The sequence below is a fragment of the Rhinolophus sinicus genome, linkage group LG15 (assembly GCF_036562045.2).
Source record: "Rhinolophus sinicus isolate RSC01 linkage group LG15, ASM3656204v1, whole genome shotgun sequence".
Taxonomy (NCBI): Eukaryota; Metazoa; Chordata; class Mammalia; order Chiroptera; family Rhinolophidae; genus Rhinolophus; species Rhinolophus sinicus.
Genome location: NC_133764.1, coordinates 31,249,947 through 31,273,664, shown reverse-complemented (window position 1 = coordinate 31,273,664; position 23,718 = coordinate 31,249,947). Strand labels below are relative to the sequence as shown.

The 23,718-nt window shown below is 42.9% G+C and overlaps 1 protein-coding gene and 1 long non-coding RNA gene across 3 annotated transcripts in view; one reads left to right on the top strand and one right to left on the bottom strand.

The window, feature by feature from the left end:
• Positions 1-1,287: 1,287 nt before the first annotated feature.
• Positions 1,288-14,235, bottom strand: LOC109447994 (uncharacterized). 2 transcript variants are annotated; one of them, XR_012492198.1, is made up of 5 exons: positions 13,970-14,235; positions 7,494-7,585; positions 6,247-6,319; positions 3,258-5,838; positions 1,288-3,157 (listed from the first exon to the last, which is right to left on the bottom strand). It is a non-coding gene; the product is annotated as an uncharacterized LOC109447994 (long non-coding RNA). The 2 variants fall into 2 exon arrangements; XR_012492197.1 differs by having other exon boundaries at positions 1,288-5,838.
• Positions 14,236-14,514: 279 nt separating this feature from the next.
• Positions 14,515-23,718, top strand: part of WIPI1 (WD repeat domain, phosphoinositide interacting 1) — a 32,679-nt gene continuing 23,475 nt past the window's right edge. The window contains exons 1-3 of the mRNA XM_019732862.2: positions 14,515-14,702; positions 18,577-18,659; positions 19,975-20,144. Coding sequence (XP_019588421.1) covers positions 14,623-14,702; positions 18,577-18,659; positions 19,975-20,144 — 333 coding nt within the window. The 5' untranslated portion in view covers positions 14,515-14,622. The remainder of the gene's footprint in view (positions 14,703-18,576; positions 18,660-19,974; positions 20,145-23,718) is intronic.

Below are 23,718 nucleotides of genomic sequence, written 5' to 3'. Positions count from 1 at the left end.
TTTGATCTATCATAGAAATTTTTTCTTCAGATACTCTCAAGAATAATATAGGTGTAAGAATATTCATTAGAAACACTACAAATATCCATTAACATGGAGTGATTAAATAATATGTATAATACATAGTTATATAATAATATATAACATATAATGATATAGAATATATAAAGACATAGTATATATATATATATATATGTATGTATTTCTCACAATGGAAAATTCAGCCATTCAAAAGATGAGCCAACCCTAAATGTTCAAATATGGTGAGATTTTTTTCATTGAACATCTCCAAAGGATTAAAAACAAGGTAGGGAACTGAGAACAGTCTACATGGTTGTGGTAATATCTGTGTTAAAAAAGAAGAAAAGGAGAGAGGCAGACAGATAGACAGCCAATTTCTGGAAAGACTCACAAGACACTGGTAAGGGTGGCTGCCCCCCCAGGGAGGGAAGCTGGGTGGCCCCAGACCAGAGGCGGGGTAAAGACTTACTTTCCTATATGCCTTCGGTACTTTTAAATTTTGAACTCGTACATAGACTATCTATTCCAAAAAATATCTCCCATAATTAAGAAAGTGAAACATGGAGACTTCTGCTTCCCCCAACATGACAGACTAGATATCCTGAAATCCTTCTGGCTACAGATACCTGGTAATGCTAAAGAGAATGTGACAACAACAATTCACAACCATAGGGAGTGATTTTTAACCTACTATCCCCTAGTATTTGTTCAGTAAAACAACCCAAAACATTAGCAAGAAAATACAAGGTTTGAACAGTGTAATTTAGAAACATGATGTGATGGCTGTATGGAGACAGCTCTGCCCCCAACAATTAGTGTACCCACATTGTTTATAAACACTATAGGATACTTACCAGCACTGACCAGGCCACGTACACACACACACATGCTCTAGGCTACAAGGGCTGCATCAAAATCAAGCAACTCAAAACACTCAACCTCACACCAGCACATTCTCTGCAAAATACGAAATCAACTTTAAAATTAGCAACAATAACAACACCAAACTTGACATGTTTATAAATTTTAAACATTCCTTTAGAAAAAAAATTATATATGTATATTTGGGTCCAAGATGGTGGATTAGATTATAACATGAAAAAAAATATATGTCCATTTATCCATAAATCCATAATGGAAATTAGAAAATATTTAAACCTTAGCAGCAATGAAGACAATATGTATCCAACTGTCTGGGCTGAAGCTAAAGAAGGACTTGGAGGAAATGTTTCATTCTATGCACCTCCTTCTGTTTCCTGCCGTATTTACTCAATATTATGTTTCTTGAGAGTTTATTAACAGATAAAGATTTCATTCATCTATTTAACTGCTACATAGAGACATAGCGCACACAGACCTAACTTGGAGGAAATTCTTGCCACGTTTCTACAATAAGTATGCTGTTTGGTAGAAGTTTGGGTAGACACTTTCTATCAGGTTAACAAAGTTGCTTTCTGTGCCCAAATGGCTGAGGATTTTTATCATGAATGAATTTGAAACATCAACCCACACTATGAGCTCTTTGAGCAGATTATGTTTTCCCCCCCATAGTGTTAAAATTGCATAAAATGTATTAATTTTTAAATGTTAAACCATCCTTTCATCATAGAAATAAATCCACTTTAGATTTTATAATGTTTAAAGATACTCGCAAATGTTTTATTTAAGCAAATAGGAAAACTCCTCTGTTTTAACTGTGGGTGTTCTTTGGTTTTTCTTTGATAAGCTGATTGAGAAACCTCGATGGGGAGCTGGGAGAGGCCGCACCTGACATCCTGCTCTGCTGACCATTCATCATGGGACCGGAGGCAGCCCTGCCTGCCTGCTGCCAGCCTTCTCACTATGCGTGTATCAGGCAGCCGGGGATCAGGCAGGCCCCTGGGGCACTGCTGTCCAAGTCACCCAGCCCTCCACTCCTCCCGCTCACAGCGAGTCCAACGCAGGAAATAACCTTCTGTCAGCATCCTCTTCATTTGTTAGGAAGCACACCTCATCTCTTTAAAAACAACCACAAAAATGACAGCTGATTCCCTACCTTTCCAAAAACTTAGCCCAGTGGAAAAAAATTTGTGGATCTGACTTAATGCTCCAAATTTGGAAATTTTCCAGGCTTACCGTGTTTCGGCTGAATTGAAGATGCTAAGCTGTATGTAACTATGTATAATATAAACATAGAAATATATTTAATGGTTTTAGAAAGATTAGCAACAATCAAAACATTACCATTGAGCAACTGAATACTGAGATTGTAAGGCAACATGCATTTCTTTCTTGAAGAGTTCCTTTTCTTGTTAACAAGTTTTTAAATTGAACGACTTATACATGCTCATGTTCAAAAGGCCAGATAGTGGGCAAATTATACAAATAAAGAGGAAGCTCCCTCCCACCCTATTCCCCCTAATCTCTAAGCCTTTGGGAATGAGAAGAAACCTGGAAATCACTGCTTCCAGTTTCTCTCCATCTTTCCAGAAATCAACAATGCATACCCAAGGGAGACAGGGCAATTGATTGGTAGATTGACAGATCAGCAGCTGCATCAATAGTTCTACCTCGTCATACCAATCAGTTCTGTGTAAATCTGAATTTAAGTTTAAAGGCTAATTTGTACAGTGACATTTTTGTTTCTTCTGATGTCTCCTGTAACTTGTTTCATACAAGAAACTAAAATCTGTATCCTCAGAATAATCCTTAAAATTAAAAATTATTTACAATCTGACATTCACCAAGAGCAGCTGACACTTTTAATTACACATATTAAAAACAAAGTTACTAAAAGTATAAAATTTAAGGATCTCATAAATGAATTTGTTGAAGTGAACCAGAAAAACCTAATGCTCAATCATCACATTAACAAATTATTGTGTTATCTAGATTATGACCCCCCAACCCACAAAATGTTTTTTGCAGTTTGTAAGTTTATGCTAATACCCAGGTAGCTCTCTTATCCCATTGTGTTTTGTAGGAATAAAGTATTTTTTAAAGAAGAAAGCTTTACATGTCAGTGCCTGTAACAGCACTTTTTTCAGCTTTTTGAACAAGAGGCCCTGTGTTTCTATTTTTACCTGCAAATTATGTTGCTGGCCCCGGTTGGTAGCTTTGTTGTGCTGTAAAGACTCATAGGCTCCGCCCAGTGTGCCTGAGCAGAGAAAGCAGAAAAGTTCTTGGGTGTTCCGCCTGTGTCCCCGAAAATGTGGGAGGGAAAGATGTGAACATGGAGTCTAGTGCCTGCTTCTTACCAACAGGGTGAGGGGAGAGGGTAGCAGTGGGGAAGTCTCTACTCCAGCCATGGCAAGGTGAGGTGAGCTCCCTGAGGTGTAATGGAGGCTGGACGAGTTATCAAGACTGGAGCCATCTTGAAGGCCCCACCGGCCACCTGCCAAAGCAACAGAAGAAAGAGGCACTGGCTGGGCACTGGGGGAAGAAGCTGAAGACCTGAGCCAAAGGAGGTCACCCAAATCAGGAACGAGGCCGTGCGGAAGGTCCCATGAGAGGCATCTGAAGAACCACAAATGGGACCCAGGAGAACAACAGCGTTTTGGAGACATTTGGAGAGCTAACGGGAGGGAGTAAGGCAAGAGAGGACTTACAAGGGTGTCACTGAAGACTCTTCCCTCTCTCCTGCTAATCCCCTCTCCTGGCCCCGACTCAGGAGAAGGAGATAGACTGGGAAGGAGGAGATAGGGAAAGAGGGGAAAATGGAAAGAAAGAGGCGCTCGGTGGTTTGGAATTGGCTTTGAGAGGAATATATTCTACTCTCTGGAAGGACTAGAAAACTTAGGGGGTTTACCCATACCATAATTTCTGTAATTATAATTACAGAAAAATTAAGCACTCTCCTGTTTGTCCCTCCACTGAGTTCATGTAAGAAAGCAGTTAACACGTGCACATTCATACACGTTTTTACTAGAAATAAACCTTATTTTTTCATGTAACAACATATCTCAGAGATGGTCCTATGTCAGTACCAACAGAGCTGTCTTATTCTTGTCATGCGTGTGGTACATCTACAAATGTACCACAATTAACGTAACCTGTCTTCTATTGATGGATATTTTGCTCTCCTTCAGTCTTTTGCTGTAGGTGTATTACTTTTCAAATCAGAAAAGAAAAAATGCATTGACTCTTTTTTTAGGACATATCACTGAGAGGAAAAAAATACTGCATTTCTTTTTTGATTCCCTGATTTATTTGTGCAAAGCAACAAGGTTACTTTGTACAGTGGACTCTTCATTGTTTCTAGTTTCCTAGCCCCCCACCATGTTGTGAGTCTCTAGCATTTGATGGCAAAAGACACATGTCTTTGGAGTAACAGAGACTTGAGCAAGGCAGTCGCCACTCTATCACAGATTAACTTGGTGACTTTGGATATATTGTTTAAGTTTTCTGAGCTTCCATTTCTTTGTCTATCAAATGAGGCTAATAATTCTTACCCGAGAATGCTGTTAGAAAGAGTACAGATAATCTTTGAAGAATGCATAGCATATAACATGTGCTCAGTAAAGGCGTGTGCTTTTATTGTTGATGTTTTTGTTTGTGTGGGGATGTGTCTGAGTGCAACAAATTATACCCTTTTGGTTTGCTTTCCTGTCACTCAACACTCACTATGCACCTTGGCCACCACCTTTGGCAGTGATATTGTCTTGAGGAATAAAAAAAGTATTTTAATATTGAGTGAAGCAAAGGCTGTTGAAAAAGAAGACAGTGTTTAAAGGTGATGTAGTTCAAAGGCAAAGAAAAGTATTCCTCTCCATGAGTATCGATCGTTTGTCCTCCAAGTGTGCTTCAAGGATGCCTGGGGCTACCCAAGAATCTCTTGGGGCATCTGTGAAGACAGAACTATTTTCAAAATAAAACTAAGATGTTATTTGCCTTTTTCATTCCTCTTCTCTCACAGGTGCACAGTGGGGTTTTCTAGAGGCTGCATGATGCAAGATATCACCACAGGCTGAATATGGAAGCAGTTATGAGAATCCAGCTGTCTTCTATTAAGCTAGATGTTAAAGAGATTTGAAAAAATGTAAAACAGTGCCTCTCCTTGAGACTCACTAATACTGTATAGTTAATTGACATTTGGTGATAATACCAATCAAATTTGGACATCATTTTTCAAGAGAGGCAAAAAAAAAAAAAATGACACTTGTGATTAGTTAATGGAAAGTTAATTTTTGTATGATTTTTGAATGACTGATTCTGTAAGTCAGATAGTTGGCAGACATTTCATGAGCCCCTATTATGTGGTCAAGCACTGCTTTAGATGCTAGAGAAGCATTTAGACCCATGAGACCCTGCCCTCATGGAGCTTACCTTCTAGATAGAGGAAACACATAAACAAATTAACAAATGAGGTAGTTTCAGGTTATGATAATTGCTTTGAAGGAAGTATATATTTGTAGACTATTGTAGTAAGAATCCTTGGGGGTGGAATAATTGGGCTATGTGGTCATGGGAAATTATACACCCAGGTCAAGAGGACCTGAGAATCTATACTATGTTCATGGATTGGAAGAAAAGAAGAATGGAAAATAACAGCCTGCCACGCAAACAGCCAACACATAAAATGGTGCAAAATAAGTGATTCCTGTCCTTGGTGGGAGATAAATCTCTTCTTAAAAAACAACTCTCCCACAATTCCCTGGGACTTGCTGAAGCAGAATTCTTTTAAGAGCTCAGGAGAAAGAGATCCCATCAGGAATGCGGGCTGAAGTGTTGATGTGTTCTGGGATGAAAGTCAGAGGCAGAGCATTCCAGAGAGTGAGGTCAGACATGGGTCATCTGTAGATAGAGGCTGACTTAAATGCCCACTTGTGGAACATATCCCTGGGGAGAAAGCAGACAGAGAAGAACTGAGGGCCTAGGAAATAGCCACTTTCAATATTTTAAGATAGGCCTTGTCCACTTGCTATCTTTCCAAAAGTCTCTTACAGAGCCTCTGGAACCAAACATCCATAAAAAATTAAAAACCTACCAAAGGACATTTCTGACCTCAGAGAAATAATGAAAAGTCTCCATCACGCCCACCTCAGATATACAGCAGTGAACACGTTTGTGGTTTTTTGTTTTTTTTAAACATGCTGGCTTTTTATTCTTCACACCTATTTGCAATCAATAAGGAAAATAGGAGATCGTGTAGATAATAGGAACCAATATAAACTGGTGCATTCAGGTTTAGCCAATGAGAGCGTTTGCCACTTCGCATTTCCATTTATAACAGAGATTCTCACTCACCAGCAATGTGTGACTGACTTAGAGCTGCAGCAGCAGGCTCAGCGCACCAGCGGCCTCCATTCTGATAGCGTTCCTAAAATTAAAGGAAGACTCAGAACATCAAACCCGGACCTTTCATTCCAGTTCTTCACCAACTGACACATTTTCCATTACCTCTGACCTCCTCTCGTGGCGTCAACTATTACCTCCTCACCAAGGATTCTGGATCTTTCTCTCTCATCCCACATACCTACCCTATGCCCAAGACAGGGTATCAACTGCCACATTAATGTAAGATTGGAGAAAACAAAAACGATCATTTCAATAAGACAAGAAAAAGTATTGGGAAAAGGAAGGAAGGAAGGAAGGAAGGAAGGAAGGAAGGAAGGAAGGAACAAACTTTGCTGTTGTCACAACGGACACTGCAGTCCTGGCAGTAACAAGGCACCATCTTCAAGGGCCTTCAGCGGCAGGAACAAACATGCATGTGGTGATACCCAATGAGGCAGGTCCCTGCACAGGTGAGGCATTTCCAGGGACTTCCAGTAATTACTGGGGAAGGCTTTGAAGGGAGCTGAATGTCCTATAGAAGTTAGAGGCAAGAGCTAGTGAAATGTGGGTAGCCGATGACACAACCTCATTTCCACCAGGAAGCCACTGAGGCGTGAGGAAACCCAAGTTACACTGGCAGCCGCTCTCCACACTGACCTCACTTCCGTGTCTAGTCGGTCAATGAGTCCTATGGCTCCTACGTCCATCCCCCAGTGGCTCCCTAGGTCAGGTCTAACCATCTCTAACCTGGACTGAGGACCTGCCACCCACCTGGTCTCATTCTCTCCTTCCCCACCCCTCCTCTACAGCCTCAACGTCCGGTACCACATGAGCTTTCTGAGATGCAAGTCTGTGTCTGTGGTTCACCACTGCGTACATACTCACACAACTCAGGTATACTGAGGAAGTGGACACTGTCAAGCCTAGAACCGATCTGGTCTTTCTCCGGACATCTGCGTATTGCCTGAGAAAGCCCAGGGAGGCCGGGGGCAGGAGGGAAGGGTATGAAGCCCGCATCAAGCCAAGAGGGCCCACAGCACAAATGTTTAGCCAAAAATGTTAACATCAGGAGGGCCCTGACAGAGAAGAGGCAGCTTATAAAAAGAATACACACTTCCGACTTTTAAAATATCTGATAATGCAGTCCTTACCACTTTCGTGCATCACACACTGTGTTCCAATTAGTACACGTGTTCAGCAGGGGGGCAGTGGCTTACCTGTAAGCGCTCGGAATTTTACAGTAGGAGGTAATCATTTTGTCCAGCTTGTCTTCAACTTTGTTCTAGGAAACGCTGCAGGCTGGTAACACCTGCAGGTGAAGACCGTGAGGTCACCCAGTCAGCATTAGTTTTTACTCACTGCAGCAAGGGAGTGTGTCTATTAAATGAACCATGGTAAGTGGCTGTGGGAGGGGGCTTTTTGTAGTGTGTGGGTTTGTGTAAGTGATTCTAAGGTGGGAAAGGTAGGAGAAACAAGAATCAAGTCAGGGTTGGATCTGGTCATGCAGCGGTCGGTTTAACAATTGGAATGGATGGAGTCTGGGCAAGGCATTGATAAGAAAGAATTAGTCACACAGTTAGTCATTTCGAAGCTGCAATGTGGCCTTGGGAACAGCACTGTTTTCTGTGGGCCTTCCACTGGCCTTGTTTACAACTGACTGTCGGGAACATAACTGTTCTGCTGATCAGGCTGATTTTTCCCTTTCTCACGCCCCATGAGAAGTTAGTGGGTGTTCCTGGAAGAAAGACATCTACATAAGCCTGGAAAGGACTTGCTAAACAGTGTTAAGTAAACGCAATGCTGGGCTTTCTGGAGCTTTTAACAGGCTCAAGTGAATGGTGAATCTCCCAAGACACATTCAATTCATTTTCAACACAGACGTCTGAGTGATTCTGTTCAAAGACAAGTGACAATGTCACTCCACCCCCACGGTTACCACTGCGACCTCTTTTCCTGTTTATCTGGCCCCCTCCACTCTCTACTCCAGCCAGCCTGGCTTCCTCCATGTTCCATGAGGTTTGTGTGCCTTCTGCCCAGAATGCTTTTCCCCCGTGTGACTGCATAAACTGTTCCCTTCTTTCCTTCAGGTTTTTGTTCAGATGAAACCTTCCAGCCAGGCCTTCCCTGCACACTCTATATAAAAATATAATCTACCCCTTCCACAATATTTCCGAACACTTGTTTACCACTTTATTTTTCTGCTTAGCACTCCTTGCCCTCTAAGACACTTTACGTTTTATTTTTCTTGATTATGGTCTCTCTGCCCACAGGAGTTTTTATTTGTTTTGTCCCGTGGTGCATTCCTAGTACCTGGAAACATGGCTGGCGCGTAACAGGCACCTGATAGAAAATTGTCAAATGAATAAATACGTAAACCCCTCCCCAACGTCTCCTCCAGCAGAGGAAGTAGTGAGGAGGGCTTCTAGGTTTTCCGTGTATAGACAGTAAAGAGGTTTGGGGGGAACACTTGTGGAGCCTCGGGGGCTCTTCGTCCAGGGTTTAAGACCAGCTCTAATCTTCTCACTCAAGCCGGTCTTTCCTTCAAGGTCCATCCCCCAGCCTGGAACTATATACCGCGGGTCACTAGATGGCACTATTCACCAGGAATCCTGGGATGCTCGGCCCTCTCCTGGGCAGCCTAAGGCCTTTGCAATCACCTTCTTCCCAGAGGTGAAGGATTCTGAAGAATGGATACCACTCCCAACATCATTTCTCCAGACTAAGAAGAAACTGAGTCGTACAGCACCACTTACCCACTAGCCACCCCCGCCCATAAGCGTAGGTTAACCCTTTGCTTGGGAGCAAAAGATGTTTTCAAATATTTCAAGTAATATCTCTGACAGACGTAAGCAAAGCCTTAGTCCCCTTTGAAAAGCTGCAGGACTCCATACCCTCCCCCTTGCACTTGGCCTGTGGCCCTCTTGGCACAATGCTGCCTCTTTCTCTCCACCCCTTGCCTCTCTGTTCCTGTATAGGATGAAATACAGGTTAAGAGGCCAATTCTATTTCTAGACATGAACCACAGAAGTCTGAGAGGCAGCGAGGAATGATGACCTGGGAGCCTGGTGGAGGGGACTGAGTGCGAACTACATTGCTCCATAACGACTGCCCTACAACCTCCAGCAACTTACCCAACATCTCTGATTTGTTTACGCAGCTGCGTGACGGGGATAAAAATCTGCCAAACAGGACAGATGTAGGGAGCATTACATGAGAAGATGTATGAAGCTTCAAGCCAAGATTTCTGTAAAACTCTGTTTTTCAGACATCACCTATAGTTTTACTCTAAAACTTGTCAGGCTGATTGGCTGACCTACTGAACCCCTGTCTGTAATCTCAGCTGGTCTGAAGAGGTTCCAGAGAACAAAAACTCCATGATTGAACCTCTCTACCTGGTCTTAAATAACAGACCCTTCGCTCAAGGTATGTCTGCAAATGCACACATCAAAAGCTATTGTGTCATAGATATCAGCCTGACCAGCAAGTGTTTATGGAGAACTTGTGATTTGCCTTGGGGTTTTAGGAATTATTCTGAAAGCAAAAATAAGAAAGATGGGGGGAGAGAATGAGACAAAGACACCAGTTCACGCTTCAGTGAAATATCATTGCTTCTTACTTTTGACAGGAAATGTACAAGTCAAGGGATATTGGAATGGTTGTTGATCTTTGCTCTCTGCCCTCCCTCCCTTTTAAATCAATAAAACCAGAAATAATGGTTCCATTTGGGGATGAAAGGCACGTAACAGAGACTGTTCCTTTACTGCAGCCATGCTCTTCCCACACAGAGTGTACTTATGCTGAGACACAAAAAAGCTCCAATGTGCCTGCCTGCTCAGCCATACCTCTGCTGGGGACTTACTGTTTGCCAGTCCTTGAGGATCAGCCCCTTTCCCAGGAATCACCCCACAGTCCAACCCCTCCCCTCCTACTCTAACACTGTGGGGCTGACTCCTTGAGCTTTCTTCCCTCCCCCTGACCCCCAAGGCTTACCTAGTCTGTATTGTCCCCAGGCACTTCCTCCCAAAGTACCACCACACACTTGCCTAGGTTCTGAGTTGTTGAAACACATCAGGAAAGAAACAGGAGATTATTTCCTGTGACCTGATTTTATAAAAATAGAACAGATTTTATAAAAAGAAGAGAGGGACAGGAGTGGCATGTGCTTACCTAGTAGTTACTCTAATTATAGACAGTTGGATGTTATGGGCAACCATATTGGGTGACAGGATGGTTGCCTCAGACAGGATGTCTCATTTCCAACTTCCCCTGTGAATGTTCTGTGCGTGCCCTAATCAACATTTTTAAATTACAACCCGATTGTCACACAAATAGGAAGTCTCCCCATTAGCTGAACTGTGGCCTGCAATTTTGTATTACCGAGGATGTTTGACTCCCAAAGCCAAGACTTTGCTGACTGTTTCCCTAGGAAGAATGGACATTTTGTCGGGGAAAACATGCACACTTAGGAATTTCAACTAGAAGAAGAAGAAAAAGCCAAAATCTTGTTCCCATTGTGGTAAAGTGTTTGTCCCCTCCTCCCCCCCCCCCCCCCAGTATCTTTTGCTTCTGTTATTTGGCAGTGAAATGTCTGTTCCAAGAATGTGGAAAGATTAGGATGCCATAAGCCCAACATTCAAATTAGGTCTCGACTCCCACGGAACCTAGAACTAAAACTAGGACTTAAAAAAGAAAAATCAGCCTGACATTAAATGAATTCAGCACCTCTGAATTTATTTATAACCATTTCGTTGGCTTTTTATAGGAATGGACATCTGGGATTTTTTTTTTTAATTTTTTTTTTTGAGGGTGGAACCTTTCAAAGAGGCTGCTTACACCTCTAAAAGAGGTCATAAACTGGCCCTTCACAAACCAAATCCAGCCAGCTGATGTATTTAGTTTGGCCCACGTGGTGTTTTTTTTAAAATAAGAATTAGTTGTCAACATTTCAAATTTTTACTTAGAAATATGTTTATAAAAAATATAGATGTATATACATATACATTTATTTTATATGTACAGAAATATGTATTTCTGTATTGTCTTGGGGAAAATATAAAACCAGATGAGGCAGCCCTGAGATGTTATTTCCACATGGGTGGTGGTGCATGGTGGACCACGAACCCAGTAGGAAATATACAAGGGGCATCATTCACAGGAAGGGTGGGGCTGAGAGGACGACCGGTTTCCTTCCATATCTACCTCTCTAGGCCTGAACCTTCAATCCAATGAGCATTCAGTTGTGCTACCACAACATGTCCAAAACTAAATGCATCTTCCTAAATAGCTGCCAGATGTCTGTTTTCTGAAAACAACACAATGAGCTGCCCCTTTCCTAACCATGGAATCTGCTTTAACTCTTCCCTCATCTTCCCTGCCACACCCCCTTCCCCATCAGTCACCATCCCCTGTGGTTTATGCTCTTGAAACGCCACTGAGTACTAACATAAGTAACCAGCCACATGAGCACTTAAAATATGACTAGTATGAATTGAGATATGCTGTAAGTGAGTAAGACACACGGGATTTTACATACTTATGCACAACCAAATAATATACTGACTGATTAATAATTTTACATTGATTACCCATTAAAATGATATTTGACAGATTGGGTTAAATTTTTAAATATTAAAATTAACTTGCCCATTTCTTTTTACCCTTTTAAACGTGACTTCTGGAAAATTTAAAATGGCATACGGGGTTCCTATCAGTGGCTCACATTATCTTTCTATTAAACAGTACTGCCTCAAAATATCTCTTGAAATATCTCTTGGTGTAATGTGGTAGAGATGCTAATTATGGCTACCATGGCAATCATATCACAATATATAAATGTACCAAATCAACATGTTGTACACTTTAAATTTACACAATGTTATATTGCAAATATATTTCAATTTAAGAAAATCTTTTGAGTTTGTCCTAACCTATCCGGCCCTGCTGCCATCCAATAGCCTGGTCTCTTACACTCCTTCACTCCTAGAATTTCACATTAGTCTAGGCTTTTTCCTGCTTTTAATCTGCTCCGCACACACCCTGGCTGAGTTTATCTGCCTGAAACATTGCTTTTATCATGAAACAGTCCTGCTCAAAAACTAACACCAGCTCTCTAATCCATAAAGTCCAAACTCTTGGTAATAACAGCTTCCACTTTAAAAACCGCTTGGGTACTTTATGTAATTCTCCCAGCAATCTAGCACCTAGCATGCCAGACTCCTGGTTTTCTGAATAGAATAGAAAGGACTGAAGCATATGCCTCCACTGGTTGTGGGGAGGGGAAGAAGCTTTGATCTGAGAAGTTACAAAGAAGATGCAGTTAAGGGGTTGCCGGTTGGTTAGAGCAGGAGTTCAATTCCTGCATGGGATGGTGGGCTGCACCCACTGCAACTAAGATTGAAAACGGTGGCTGGACTTGGAGCTGAGCTGCGCCCTCCACAACTAGATTGAAGGACAATGACTTGGAGCTAATGGGCCCTGGAGAAACACACTGCTCCCCAATATTCCCCAATAAATCTTTTTTAAAAAAGAAAGATTTCCTTTTAAAAAAACATAGAGCGCTATATTATTTAAAAAAAAAAGAAAAAAAAAAGATGCAGTTAAAGCATCCCAATAGCAGCTCTTTTCATTTATGATGGTTAATACAACACCTCACAATTGACTAAAGAGCAATCAACATCTGTGGATCTATTCTTACATCAGTTGAGAGAAAGAATGACAGTGTTGAGAGAAGAAACTGTTATGTTTGCATTTTAGAAAACCAAAGCCAGAAATCCAACCATAAAAGCTTAAGTGAAATAGTGGTCTTCTCGCATCCACTCTATGTCCAAGTTTTATATTTATACAGAGGGTGCCAAAAAAATTTTTTTAAGAAAGGAAAACTATATTAAAATTTTAATACTCAATATATACAGTTAACAAAAGATGAATACATGTCACGTTTGACTTCTGCAATGACAAAGTGGTTACCATCAGGGTTCAGACACTTCTGAATATGGCGAACTACTGCTTGAGCATAGATAACATCTCTTAAAATGTGTATCCATTTTTTGGGCACCCTTGAGATAGATAGATAGATATATATATATATAGATATATATATAATATATATATTACAAAATAGGTAAATTTGAACTATGCCGATTTGAAGTGCTGTAATATAACAATAATTAAAATACCATTCATCTCAAAATTTGAAAAGCATACGTTAAAAATTCATCAGGAATTAAAAATACAAAACGAATATAGCTAATGATTCATCAACTGTGCTGGTAATTCTGCATGGCAACATGTATTTAGCTTGGGAAGAGAGGCCCTTTGTCGACTCTAATTATGTGTTTTGAATTGTGCTGTACTCAGGACTTTATCCCTTTCATAATATACACCATCCTATACACGTTTCCTTTCCTTTTTTTGTTTTTTAAGCTACAGATCAGATAGGTGTTTTCAAATACTGTCTGGCAGAGTCGTTTGGTTCATGGATCTTGACATCAGGCAAGCCCACATCCTACCGTTTGTGTTACTTTTGGACAGACTGTTTAGCAGTTCCGTGCTTCAGTGCCACTTCTTTAAATTGGATGTAATTATACTTTTCCTCACAAAGTGGAATTCAACTAGATATATATACATAGTTAATACAACACTTGGCATGTATGTGGTAATTCTCAACGGCAGTGCAATGGGGCAGATAACTTACCTGTCTGGCCATACTTAGCACCCTCGTTTTAGAAACGTTTCTCAAAGCAGCTTGAAGACTACAAAAGGGTGGGTGGGGCTTTGGCGTCTAAAGCTGTCCACTAAACTCTGTAAGTTTGACACACGAAGAGTTACACATGACGAGGGGTTGGGAGTGGTCGGAACCAGCTGACCCCTTTGCTGCGGCGGCCGCGACGCAGATGCCGGACTAGAGCCAGCAGGTCCGGCCCCAGCTGCACTAGCTCTTCCTTTCTCCCGGCTCGCCAGCAGCTCTGGCAAAGAAAACACCACCACGTGGCCTGCAGCCTCTTTATCACGCGCCTTCGCCCAATGGCGAGCCGCGTCACGGAGTTGGGGGCGGGTCGTCAGCAGGACGGTTCCGCCCACAGCCATCGCCAATTGGCCGAGGATGAGCCGCGGCCTGGGCTCATGGCCAATGGCGGCTGGAAGTGGGGACCCCGCCCTCTCAGTTGCTCTGTTCCGCGGGATTGGCAGGAGGGGTGGGGCGAGACGCGGAGGGGCGGAGCGAAGCTCGGACGGGGCGGGGCTAAGGCGGAGAGGGGCTGGCGACCCGGCCCGCAGAGCCGGTGCCAGCGGGCTGCTGAGGTGGCTGTCGCCCGCTCGGAGCTGCGGCTTCCCCGGATCGAGCCCCCGATGGAGGCCGAGGCCGCGGACGGCCCCCCGGCCGGGGTCGAGGCGGCGCTCAGCTGCTTCTCTTTCAACCAGGACTGCACGTAAGCCGTGGCGCCTGCCTTGCCGGGAGGTGGGGGACAGAAAGTCTCGACCAAGGGTGTTGTCCTGTCGGCAACTTGTAGCAAGAGAGGCGCGAGCCTACACCCCAAGAGGGCCTCGGCGGGACGGCCGGCGGTTGGCTCAGACGGGTTCAGGTCTGGGTGGCCACCTCCTCCTCCTCCCTCCTCTACCAGCAGGGGGTTTGGACGCCCCCAACCCGCGCTGCGGGCGGAGAGCCAGGAAAGGCTGGCTGACGGTAAACGGAGAATCACCAAGGGGAGTGGGGCTGAAGAAAGCTAAGGAATGGGGAGGGGGGATAGTGACCAAAGCGGAGGTCTGGGTTAGGAGGGGCAGAGGCCAAAACAAAAGAGATGGCAGGGGAGGGGCAGGTTGCAAGTTGACCCAACGCGTTGTAGTTGGGGCCCAGGAAGATGGAAATACAGGAAAAACTTTCCCATTTGTCCTTGAGCATCTCAACGTGGCATCTGGGCAGGGCCTCGGACAAAGAGGCAGCCTATCCCTGCGGCCAGGCCAGCCCCTGTCCCAGCCCCAGCGCAGGGCATCTGGCCTCCCTACTCTGGATGTCAGAAACCTTTCCATTCCTCTCACTGTTTCCACACAGCCACTCAGCGAGGCCCGGCCGCCTTCTCCGAGTCCACGAGCCCTTTCCCCACCCCAGGCTGCCTTCTGCGAGGAGCACGAGCTCCACCCTGTTGCTTTTTTGAGTGGATGTTTAATGTTTCACCTTGATGGTCACATTTGGCCTTAGGCCAGAGAGCTGGGAGTTAGCAGACATCTGGAGGTTTCCGTCCCTTTGAGGCAAACACTTTTTTCCTTCCCTCTTTTTCAAGGAATTGTTAGAAGCCAGCCCTGGGGGGATCATATAGAATAATCTCTTTGGAATGTGCACCCAGTGCATCAGGCAGGGATGACTCTTCCCAAGTTCCCACTTCCTGCTGTACCAGCTTCTGTTGTGTTCCTTGTTTGGAGTCAGCTCCAGGCTTGTGCTTTGGCCACCTGCGATTGGGCTATGCTAATACTGAACATTCAGTGGTGTGATTAGCGCCATCATCTACCATAAGCAACTCTGGCTTCCATTCCCTTTGTGTTTCCGTTTAAAAACACCCAATACCAAACAGTATGTCTTTGTTCAAAAAAAAAACTGCATATGTAATCGGGTAACCTGGTTGCTGGACAGCTTGGTTAGATATGTGACTTTCACGATTTCCTTGACCACAACCCACAATAAGAAATACATATTACAACATCACTCAATACCCATAGACATATAATATCACTAAAAAGTGATTCACACAATGGTGCTTAACCTTATTATTGTGTGGTATCCTTTGGTATTTTCTATTTCTTTCTTTTTTTGAGCCATTTGTGACTCACTGCATTGTTTTTAAGATTTATTCCCATTTCAGAACCGCAGTTTACAAAAATGATAGTCTAGATAAAATTCTGATGTTTTGTAAGAAACATTTTGTAAGAGGGGATGGCTGTTGAAATGCATGGGTGTTTTCCTTCCCAACTGAACACAGGGTAAGGAGGGGAGTTAGTTTGCTTATTAGTAGTAAATGTTCTGCATTCTGCATTGTAGCATTGTTTATTAGACTATTTTAAAGGGATATTAATCTTTATTTTAGTTAAGTCCTGGCTTTCATAGCAACTGGATAAGAATGTTATTTTCAAAACTGTAGGGTACTTGGAAAGTTAATTTCCTTAGTTCCTACTGTCAGTTCAGTTTTCTTGGATGAAGGCTCTGCCGGGCAGCTCTGTCTTACCTATAAATAAGTTTTTGTCACAGTCAGTTGTTTGGAGCCACAGAGGGTATGACACTGGGTTTTAAATAAGTCAAGCCCCTTACCAAATACATTTAGGAGTGTCAGGGTGTCTTTTTCTATTAAGTGTAGTCTGAATTTGAAACCCAGTATTTCTGGAGAAGGTGGGTGAAGACAGCTAACCTTCACCAGTCTCCTTGACTCGCAGTTAATGCTTGGCTGTGTGCTAGACACTTTGGATACATTTTTTCATTTGATTGGTGATATATATTTGTCCCAAACCCTGGTCCTATGAGAGGTGAGGATAATTTTTTTTTTTCCTACAGAAGGCCTTATGGATAAAATAAGGTTTTAGTCTGAATTCTTTGATTCAGAGGCGTTTATAGCCATTGATCAATCATTTAAAACCTAATAGTGATCACACTGCCATTTTCTCATATGTAAAATTCTGTTCCAGGAGCAGGGCTTATGTTTGAAAATTATTTTACATTGCCAGATCTTTTAGTTAATATTATAAGACCCTAGTTACAACATTTCCCCCCTTACTTGCAAGCTGTAGAAACCTCGGTTTACCACTAAATGTGTCTATATTTATGTGGGAAAAGTTTAAAAGCAGTAAACACTACAGAGTATATTCTGAAGTTTTAAGATGCTGCTGTCTTGCCTTTCCAGTTGCTGTTTGTCATCATTAGGGCTCTAGCTCTGGGTGCCAAACCCACTGCTGCTCTCATGCAAATATCTAATACACCAATTAAGCCACTGGGCAAACTGGAGGGCTAAGAACAGAAGCAGCTACCTCACTCCTTAAAAGTTGACCAGAGTCACCTGTGTTCCACGGAAGAACAAATGTTGGGTAGAAAAAAAATATTCTAGAGAACATCATGTGACCTTTTGTTTTTTTCTTTAGTCAAGTGAAACAAGAGCCGGGGCCATAGCAGTAAGCTGCTTATTTTAGTATATGCTTCCCTGTGAAGAGCAAATCTCACCTGTTTGTATATTTGTTTTAAATGAGGAAGTTGGACTGATTTTTTAGGTCCACTTAGGACCCTTTCAGCTCGGACATCCCATTTTCCCAGGGTGGAAGAGCTCAGGGTCAGACTGCTTACTCTGAGTGTGCGCTGTGTCAGATTCTGTGGCTCACTCAGGTCTGGAGGGCAAAGCAGGAGAGAGCTAGACGTAGATGGGGATTCCCAGCTGCTCAACGAAACGGACTCATTTGCTTTCATCTTGAGGCCAGGTAAACCTGGGTGCACACTGTCTTTACCTATGGGTTGAAAAGTGAAAAATTAAGAAAACAAGATTTTTTTTAGCCCACATTGTCCCAGATAAGCGCTCAGTTTTTGTTTTTGTTTGTTGGTTGTGATGCTCGCTTCGTGGAACACAGTATAACACAGAGGTCTCAACCCTGGCTGTGCATTAATATATACAACTCAAACAAAACAAAAATCCAATTAAATAAAAAGCATAAGGGTAGGGGAGCAAGGCAGTCATCAATATTTTTTTTTGTCAGCTTCCCAGTGAGTGTAATGTCAATCCTGGGATGAGAGCTACTGGTACAAACTGTCCAGGATGTTTTCATGGAAAGTGATGAAAGGAAGCGTCTATTAAATTTTGCCTACTACTGACCTCCTACGCCTCCTATGAACACGTATTTCCTTTTTAAATAAAAAATGATTTACATCTTGGTAAAGTCCCTCTCAAACAACCAGGAGGCCCCTAATTGTGTTGGGGGTAGCGCTGTGATAAATATTCTCAAACATTCCGTTTTTCCTATTTCTCCCCCTCTAGGAAAGCATGGATGGCCTCTAGTAGGTTTGACATTGCATTTGATAAAACACCTGACGTTTTAGGTCTCTTAACCATTTCACATTTTTGTGGGTAGTTGTCTTTGACCTTGTCCCTTGTACTGTACCTGCCCACCTGACAAGGTGTGCCTCACCAATTAGACAGGTATGAAATACGAAGCGCGTGAAAATGTATGTTTATCTGTCCCCTATGAGGTTAGAGGGAAATGGGGTGTCTATCTGCAGGCAGGTCTGTGGTTGGAGTACAGTACCTGCTGTCATTCCCGGGCTGTCATTATCTTCCACAGATCCCTAGCAATTGGAACCAAAACTGGTTATAAGCTGTTTTCTTTGAGTTCTGTGGAGCAACTGGACCAAGTCCACGGAAGTGGTAAGTGTGTGTGGGAAGGATCTCAGGGGCACCAAATCCTCCCTCTAGACTTTAATCCCTGGTACTTCGGAGCTTTCTGCATTTCTCTCCCGTACCATCAAACTTGAGTCAGTATTTTTCAGATTTAAATATAAATCGTTGTCTCCACTTGCTTTAAAAAACCATAATGAAACACGTAGTGAGACGTAGCAGTAGCTTCATAACATTTTCTTTTTAGATTAAGCAATCCTTTGTTTGAAACCATATTGTTGACACCTTCATATATACATGGATATGCACAGTCCTTAATTTTTATAGTTGTCATACCAAAAGATCACTTAGGATTTGTTTTTCTTTGCCATTATATTGGCACTGTAGAATATTGGTAACACGCATTCAGTCCTGGAGTATTTTCTTTGTTTTCATAAAGCAATACTATCCCATTGACACAGTCCATATCAAAGATGCTGGAGTGCTTGTAGTAAACACTAAAAAGAATTCCGCTTAGAAATGTGACTCTCATTTTCCCAGGGTAAGTAATCATTCGTGCCATCATAATAGTGAAGAATATATACTCTTTGGGTTTCCTGGAAAGAAAGTGGTTTGGTAAATAACATATATGGTTCCTAATTTATTTGTAAGATATAATTTTTATTATGCCATTTTCATGGATATTTTGCTCTGTATTTGTTCTGTGTCGTTCCCTAAGGGACGTGCCCAAGTACTAAAAAGGCACGCATCTGAAAAGAATGTTCTCAGAAAGGCTCCACCCATGGGCGCTCAGCAGCATTCCCAATTTACCTTCTTTCTGAGTGCAGTACTTCTCTGGTCGTGACACGGATGTCTAGACTGTTTTCAACAGGAAAGGGACTCCAGAGAGGGTCAAGGAGACACAAGATGGGGAGATTTAACTATGTCACTGCCCCCCAAGGTAGCACTCCTCAGAGCAACAGGGACAAGAAGCATTCTGAAGAGGCTCCTGACAAGGGTAGTCACTTCTTTGAAACCGCTCATGGAGAAAAGGTAGATAGAAATTGTCCAAACCTCCCAAATATGTTTTACAGGGCAAACAGTGGCACCCGAGGGCTCTGGAGGTAATTCTGCCACACTGATGGCACAAGGGGAAGTTCTGGAAATCCCAATTTTGTGTTCTAGTCACTAGCATTTTCTTTACTTGAAAGGGCTTTGGACCTGTTAACATTTGGAAACAGTGAAAGCTTCACTGTGGGAGGGCATCCAGTGAGCAAGACCTAGAGAGTGGTGGCTAGATGCATAAGCTGTGCTCGGTTCAGGGGAGGCTGACATCCGTGTGACCTCGGGCTGCCTTCCCTCCCAGATGAAATCCCGGATGTCTACATCGTGGAGCGCCTCTTCTCCAGCAGCCTGGTGGTGGTGGTCAGTCACACAAAGCCACGCCAAATGAACGTCTATCATTTCAAGAAAGGCACAGAGATCTGTAATTACAGCTACTCCAGCAACATCTTGTCCATAAGGCTGAACCGGCAGGTAAGTGGCGGAGATCCCGCGAGAGTACAGGCTTCTGCTGATTGGAACTAAAGAAAAAGATGGATACGTTTTCAAGATGAATGTCTCTAAAACAAGCATCAAATCCTAAGGGGGATTTTCATACTCAGGCCCAGTATTATAGGGCTGCTGTAAAGAGAATCTACTTTATGTGGCATTGGTAGGTCCGCCCAGATCCTTCTGCCTCCTGTTTTTTTAAATGTTGGCCATCGGCTAGGTGAACCCTCCTCTGGGTTCAGGCTGTGTAGAACTCTGGCTCTGAAACTGTCCCCTGAGCAACTGCAGGGGACGCCTTATACCACAGGAACGCCTCTCTGGTTTGAGTCCTAGGTGGTGGCATTTGTCACAGACTGGCGGGAATTCCTCTCAGAATGAAAGCTCCTGAGGATAGCGTGGTCCTCATGGGTTCGTTCTGAAGCCAGTCCATAAAACAGCCCCTTCTCTTGCTTTCCCATAAGGCCAGGTACTCAGTCTCATGCTTCCACTTTTCTTTCGCCCAGCTAACCCTTAAAGATTTTTCTTGTAGTGTTTTCTTTGTTGAAGGAAGGATTATTCTTATCTCAACTATGCAATACACTCTCTTGAAAAATGTCAGTTCTTGTTAAGTAAGTATTTGAGATATTAGCAGAGTTTCCCATGAATTATTAGATTTTTTAAAAATCCTATGAGGGCAGGGACTAGATCCATTTTGTTCTCCATAATAAGACCTGGTAGAAAAGACAGCGCCTGGTAGAAAAATGCTCCATAAATATCTGTTTCCTGACTGCCTAGTAAATAAACAAACAGGTAGATTCTTTATGTGACCATGCAGCTCTGCTTTTTCAAGTAAATATTCCCAGGATAGTGGTTATTGCATTCATTGAGACAATGTTTTCCTCTATCTTTGTACCTAAACTATTGAGTGCTAACTCATTTTTTTTTTAAAAGACAAATGAGACAAATACAGTGCTTTCTGAAGTTCATGGGAAGAGATTGTTTCTGAGTTATTCAACTATTTTGACTGACTATGCACTTAAACCTGTGTAAAGGAGTGTGGTAGAGAATAGCCTGAAAAATAGAATATGGTGACTTTTAAGCAAAGAGGAGCAGGAGTAAAGAAGAAAACAAACCCCGGGTTCTTGGCAAGGGAGGGGAAGGAAGCTTGAGAGTTTTCAACTTGAAGGCTTTTACACACAATTCTTGGCTGGAGTGCTGTCTCTGAAAAATGCTGGGAGCACATCAAATTTCACTGCAAGACTTTTTATCTTTGCATGTAGAAGCCAGTATATGAAAATTAAGTATCCTTTTTTTTTTGGCACCTGATTGTCTTATTAAGATTGTTTAGGCAAATGTCCCATGAAAATTGGAACCCTCAAAATAGTATCTATGGTATTTATTTGTATAACACCTCTCTTACTTGCTCTATGATATTTCCAATGGGACAAGGAAGGATTATCCAAGTGTCTGAGTCTGTTAACGTTTAGATGCCACCCCCTCCATGTAACACTCGTCAACTTTAAGGTCGTCCGCCCCCATCGTCCAAAGGACATTAATGCACCAAGAACTACTCAGCTACCAATGGCCAAGCTATTCTGAACCCAGATCACACAGGTCTCTTTTCCGTTAACATTTCTTCTGCTAAGATGATTTGAAACAGCTCTTGAAAGTGTCTGGGGTTTGCTTTTTGTAAAACGTTCCAATTTGGGCCTCACCAACTTTTGGTTTAGCCAACTGCTGCCTCCAGGTGGGGGGACTGCCGTGTCCCAGGATCTGCGCCCCCTGGAGGCAGTGAGCAGCTCATCCTGTTCCCACTTCACCAGGTGTCCAGGTGCAGTTCCTTTTTTAAAAAACGGGGGGAAAAAATAAAGATTCGCACAGAGAGTTATGAGGAAAGAACACCCCTATTTTCCTCTCAATATATAGGAAGGAAGAATAGTAATTGCGATGTTCTTCCTTTTTAGTTGATGTTATTGCCCTTGTACTTAGTCGAGGAAGTGTATTTAATGGAATAAAGGCAGTAAACCAGATGCGTTTTGATAGGTGAGCTTTTACAGTCCTTTCTGTTCTCAACCCCATCGGGATGACAGGGGCCCCTCAGAACAGATGGAGCATCTAGACCCGGCCTCTAAATCTGTGGTGCTCGAGGGCAGACGCTGTATTTGTTTCATTGATAAAAGGAGTTATTACTTCTAAGACCTAGAAAAGTCGATGCGCGCCAAAGTGACAGGGAATGAGCTGCGCGGAAGGCCAGCCGGGGGTTTTGCCGAAACTGAAAACTCACTGTAAGGAAGTGCGTTACCTGGTCGTGCTCATCCCAGAAGCGCACTGTCACGTGAACCGAAGACGGAGGATCGCCTCTTTCCCTCTGAATCTTTTGTTTTCCTCCCATTGAATTCTTGTCTGCAGCCAACACAGAGAGGGTAACCTGAAATTCGGCTAAGTGGGCCACAGAGGTGGTGCTGTTAGAGCTGGTGGGAGAAGATGCAGACGAGGTCAGACAACATAGATGTAGATGCTATTTCTGCAGGAGGCATGTCCTGTTACCCTCTGTGCTGGGGCTCGGCCGTGGGGCTGGAAGGGGACACCAGCGGCTCTTACAAAGCTAAGAGCATAAGCAAGCACAGAGTAATAACAGCCCAAACCATAGTAAGTGCAGGCAAAAGGCCAACAGATCAGGCAAATCAGAAAATGTGCATTTTAGGGAGAAACACTAATATTCATCATCAGTTTTGAGACTCTGTTAGAATGTTGTTACCTCTCAACCCCCAGCCTCAGATGTATGGCCACAGAGCCTTAATTAAAATTGAGAAAGATGCAAGGTTGGACGATTACATTCGTGTACTCATCCTAGAAAAAGTGCTACATACCTCACTGCTGAACACATCACTACCATCACCTTCCAAATACTCCCTTGGGAAGCTATGCACTGATGCCAGCGCCTAGCCCACCCTTCAAAGCAATTTTGGAACTTTCTGGAATGGCCATCAGAGCTGTTGTCATATTACCCTTGATGTCCTGAATGTCATCAAAATGTCTTCCTTTCAATATTTCCTTTATCTTCGGATAAAGAAAGAAGTCATGGGGGGCCAGATTAGGTGAGTAGGGAGGGTGTTCCAATACATTTACTTGTTACATACTGGCTAAAAACTCCCTCACAGACAGTGCCGTGTGAGCTGGTGCATTGTCATGATGCAAGACCCATGAATTGTTGGTGAAAGGTTCAGGTCGTTTTCGTCTTTTTCATGCAGCCTTTTCAGCACTTCTAAGTAGTAAACTTGGTTAACTGTTTGTCCAGGTGGTACAAATTCATAATGAATAATTCCTCTGATATTAAAAAAGGTTAGCAACATTGTTGCAACAAGTTCTTTAACTTAGTTGTCAGACCTCCTATTTTTCTGCTTGGTTATTTTCTCCTTGGTTAAAGTGTCAGTCTCCATTTTACTGAGCTGCGAGGAGTCTTACTGGGAAAACACTCTGGCGGGCTTTTCCCAGGAGGAGAGCCTGACGCTTTTTTGTAGATTTTTCAGGTACCTTTTTTTTCAAGTGTTTTTCCGTGGGGTAAAAAGATCTGGCCTGA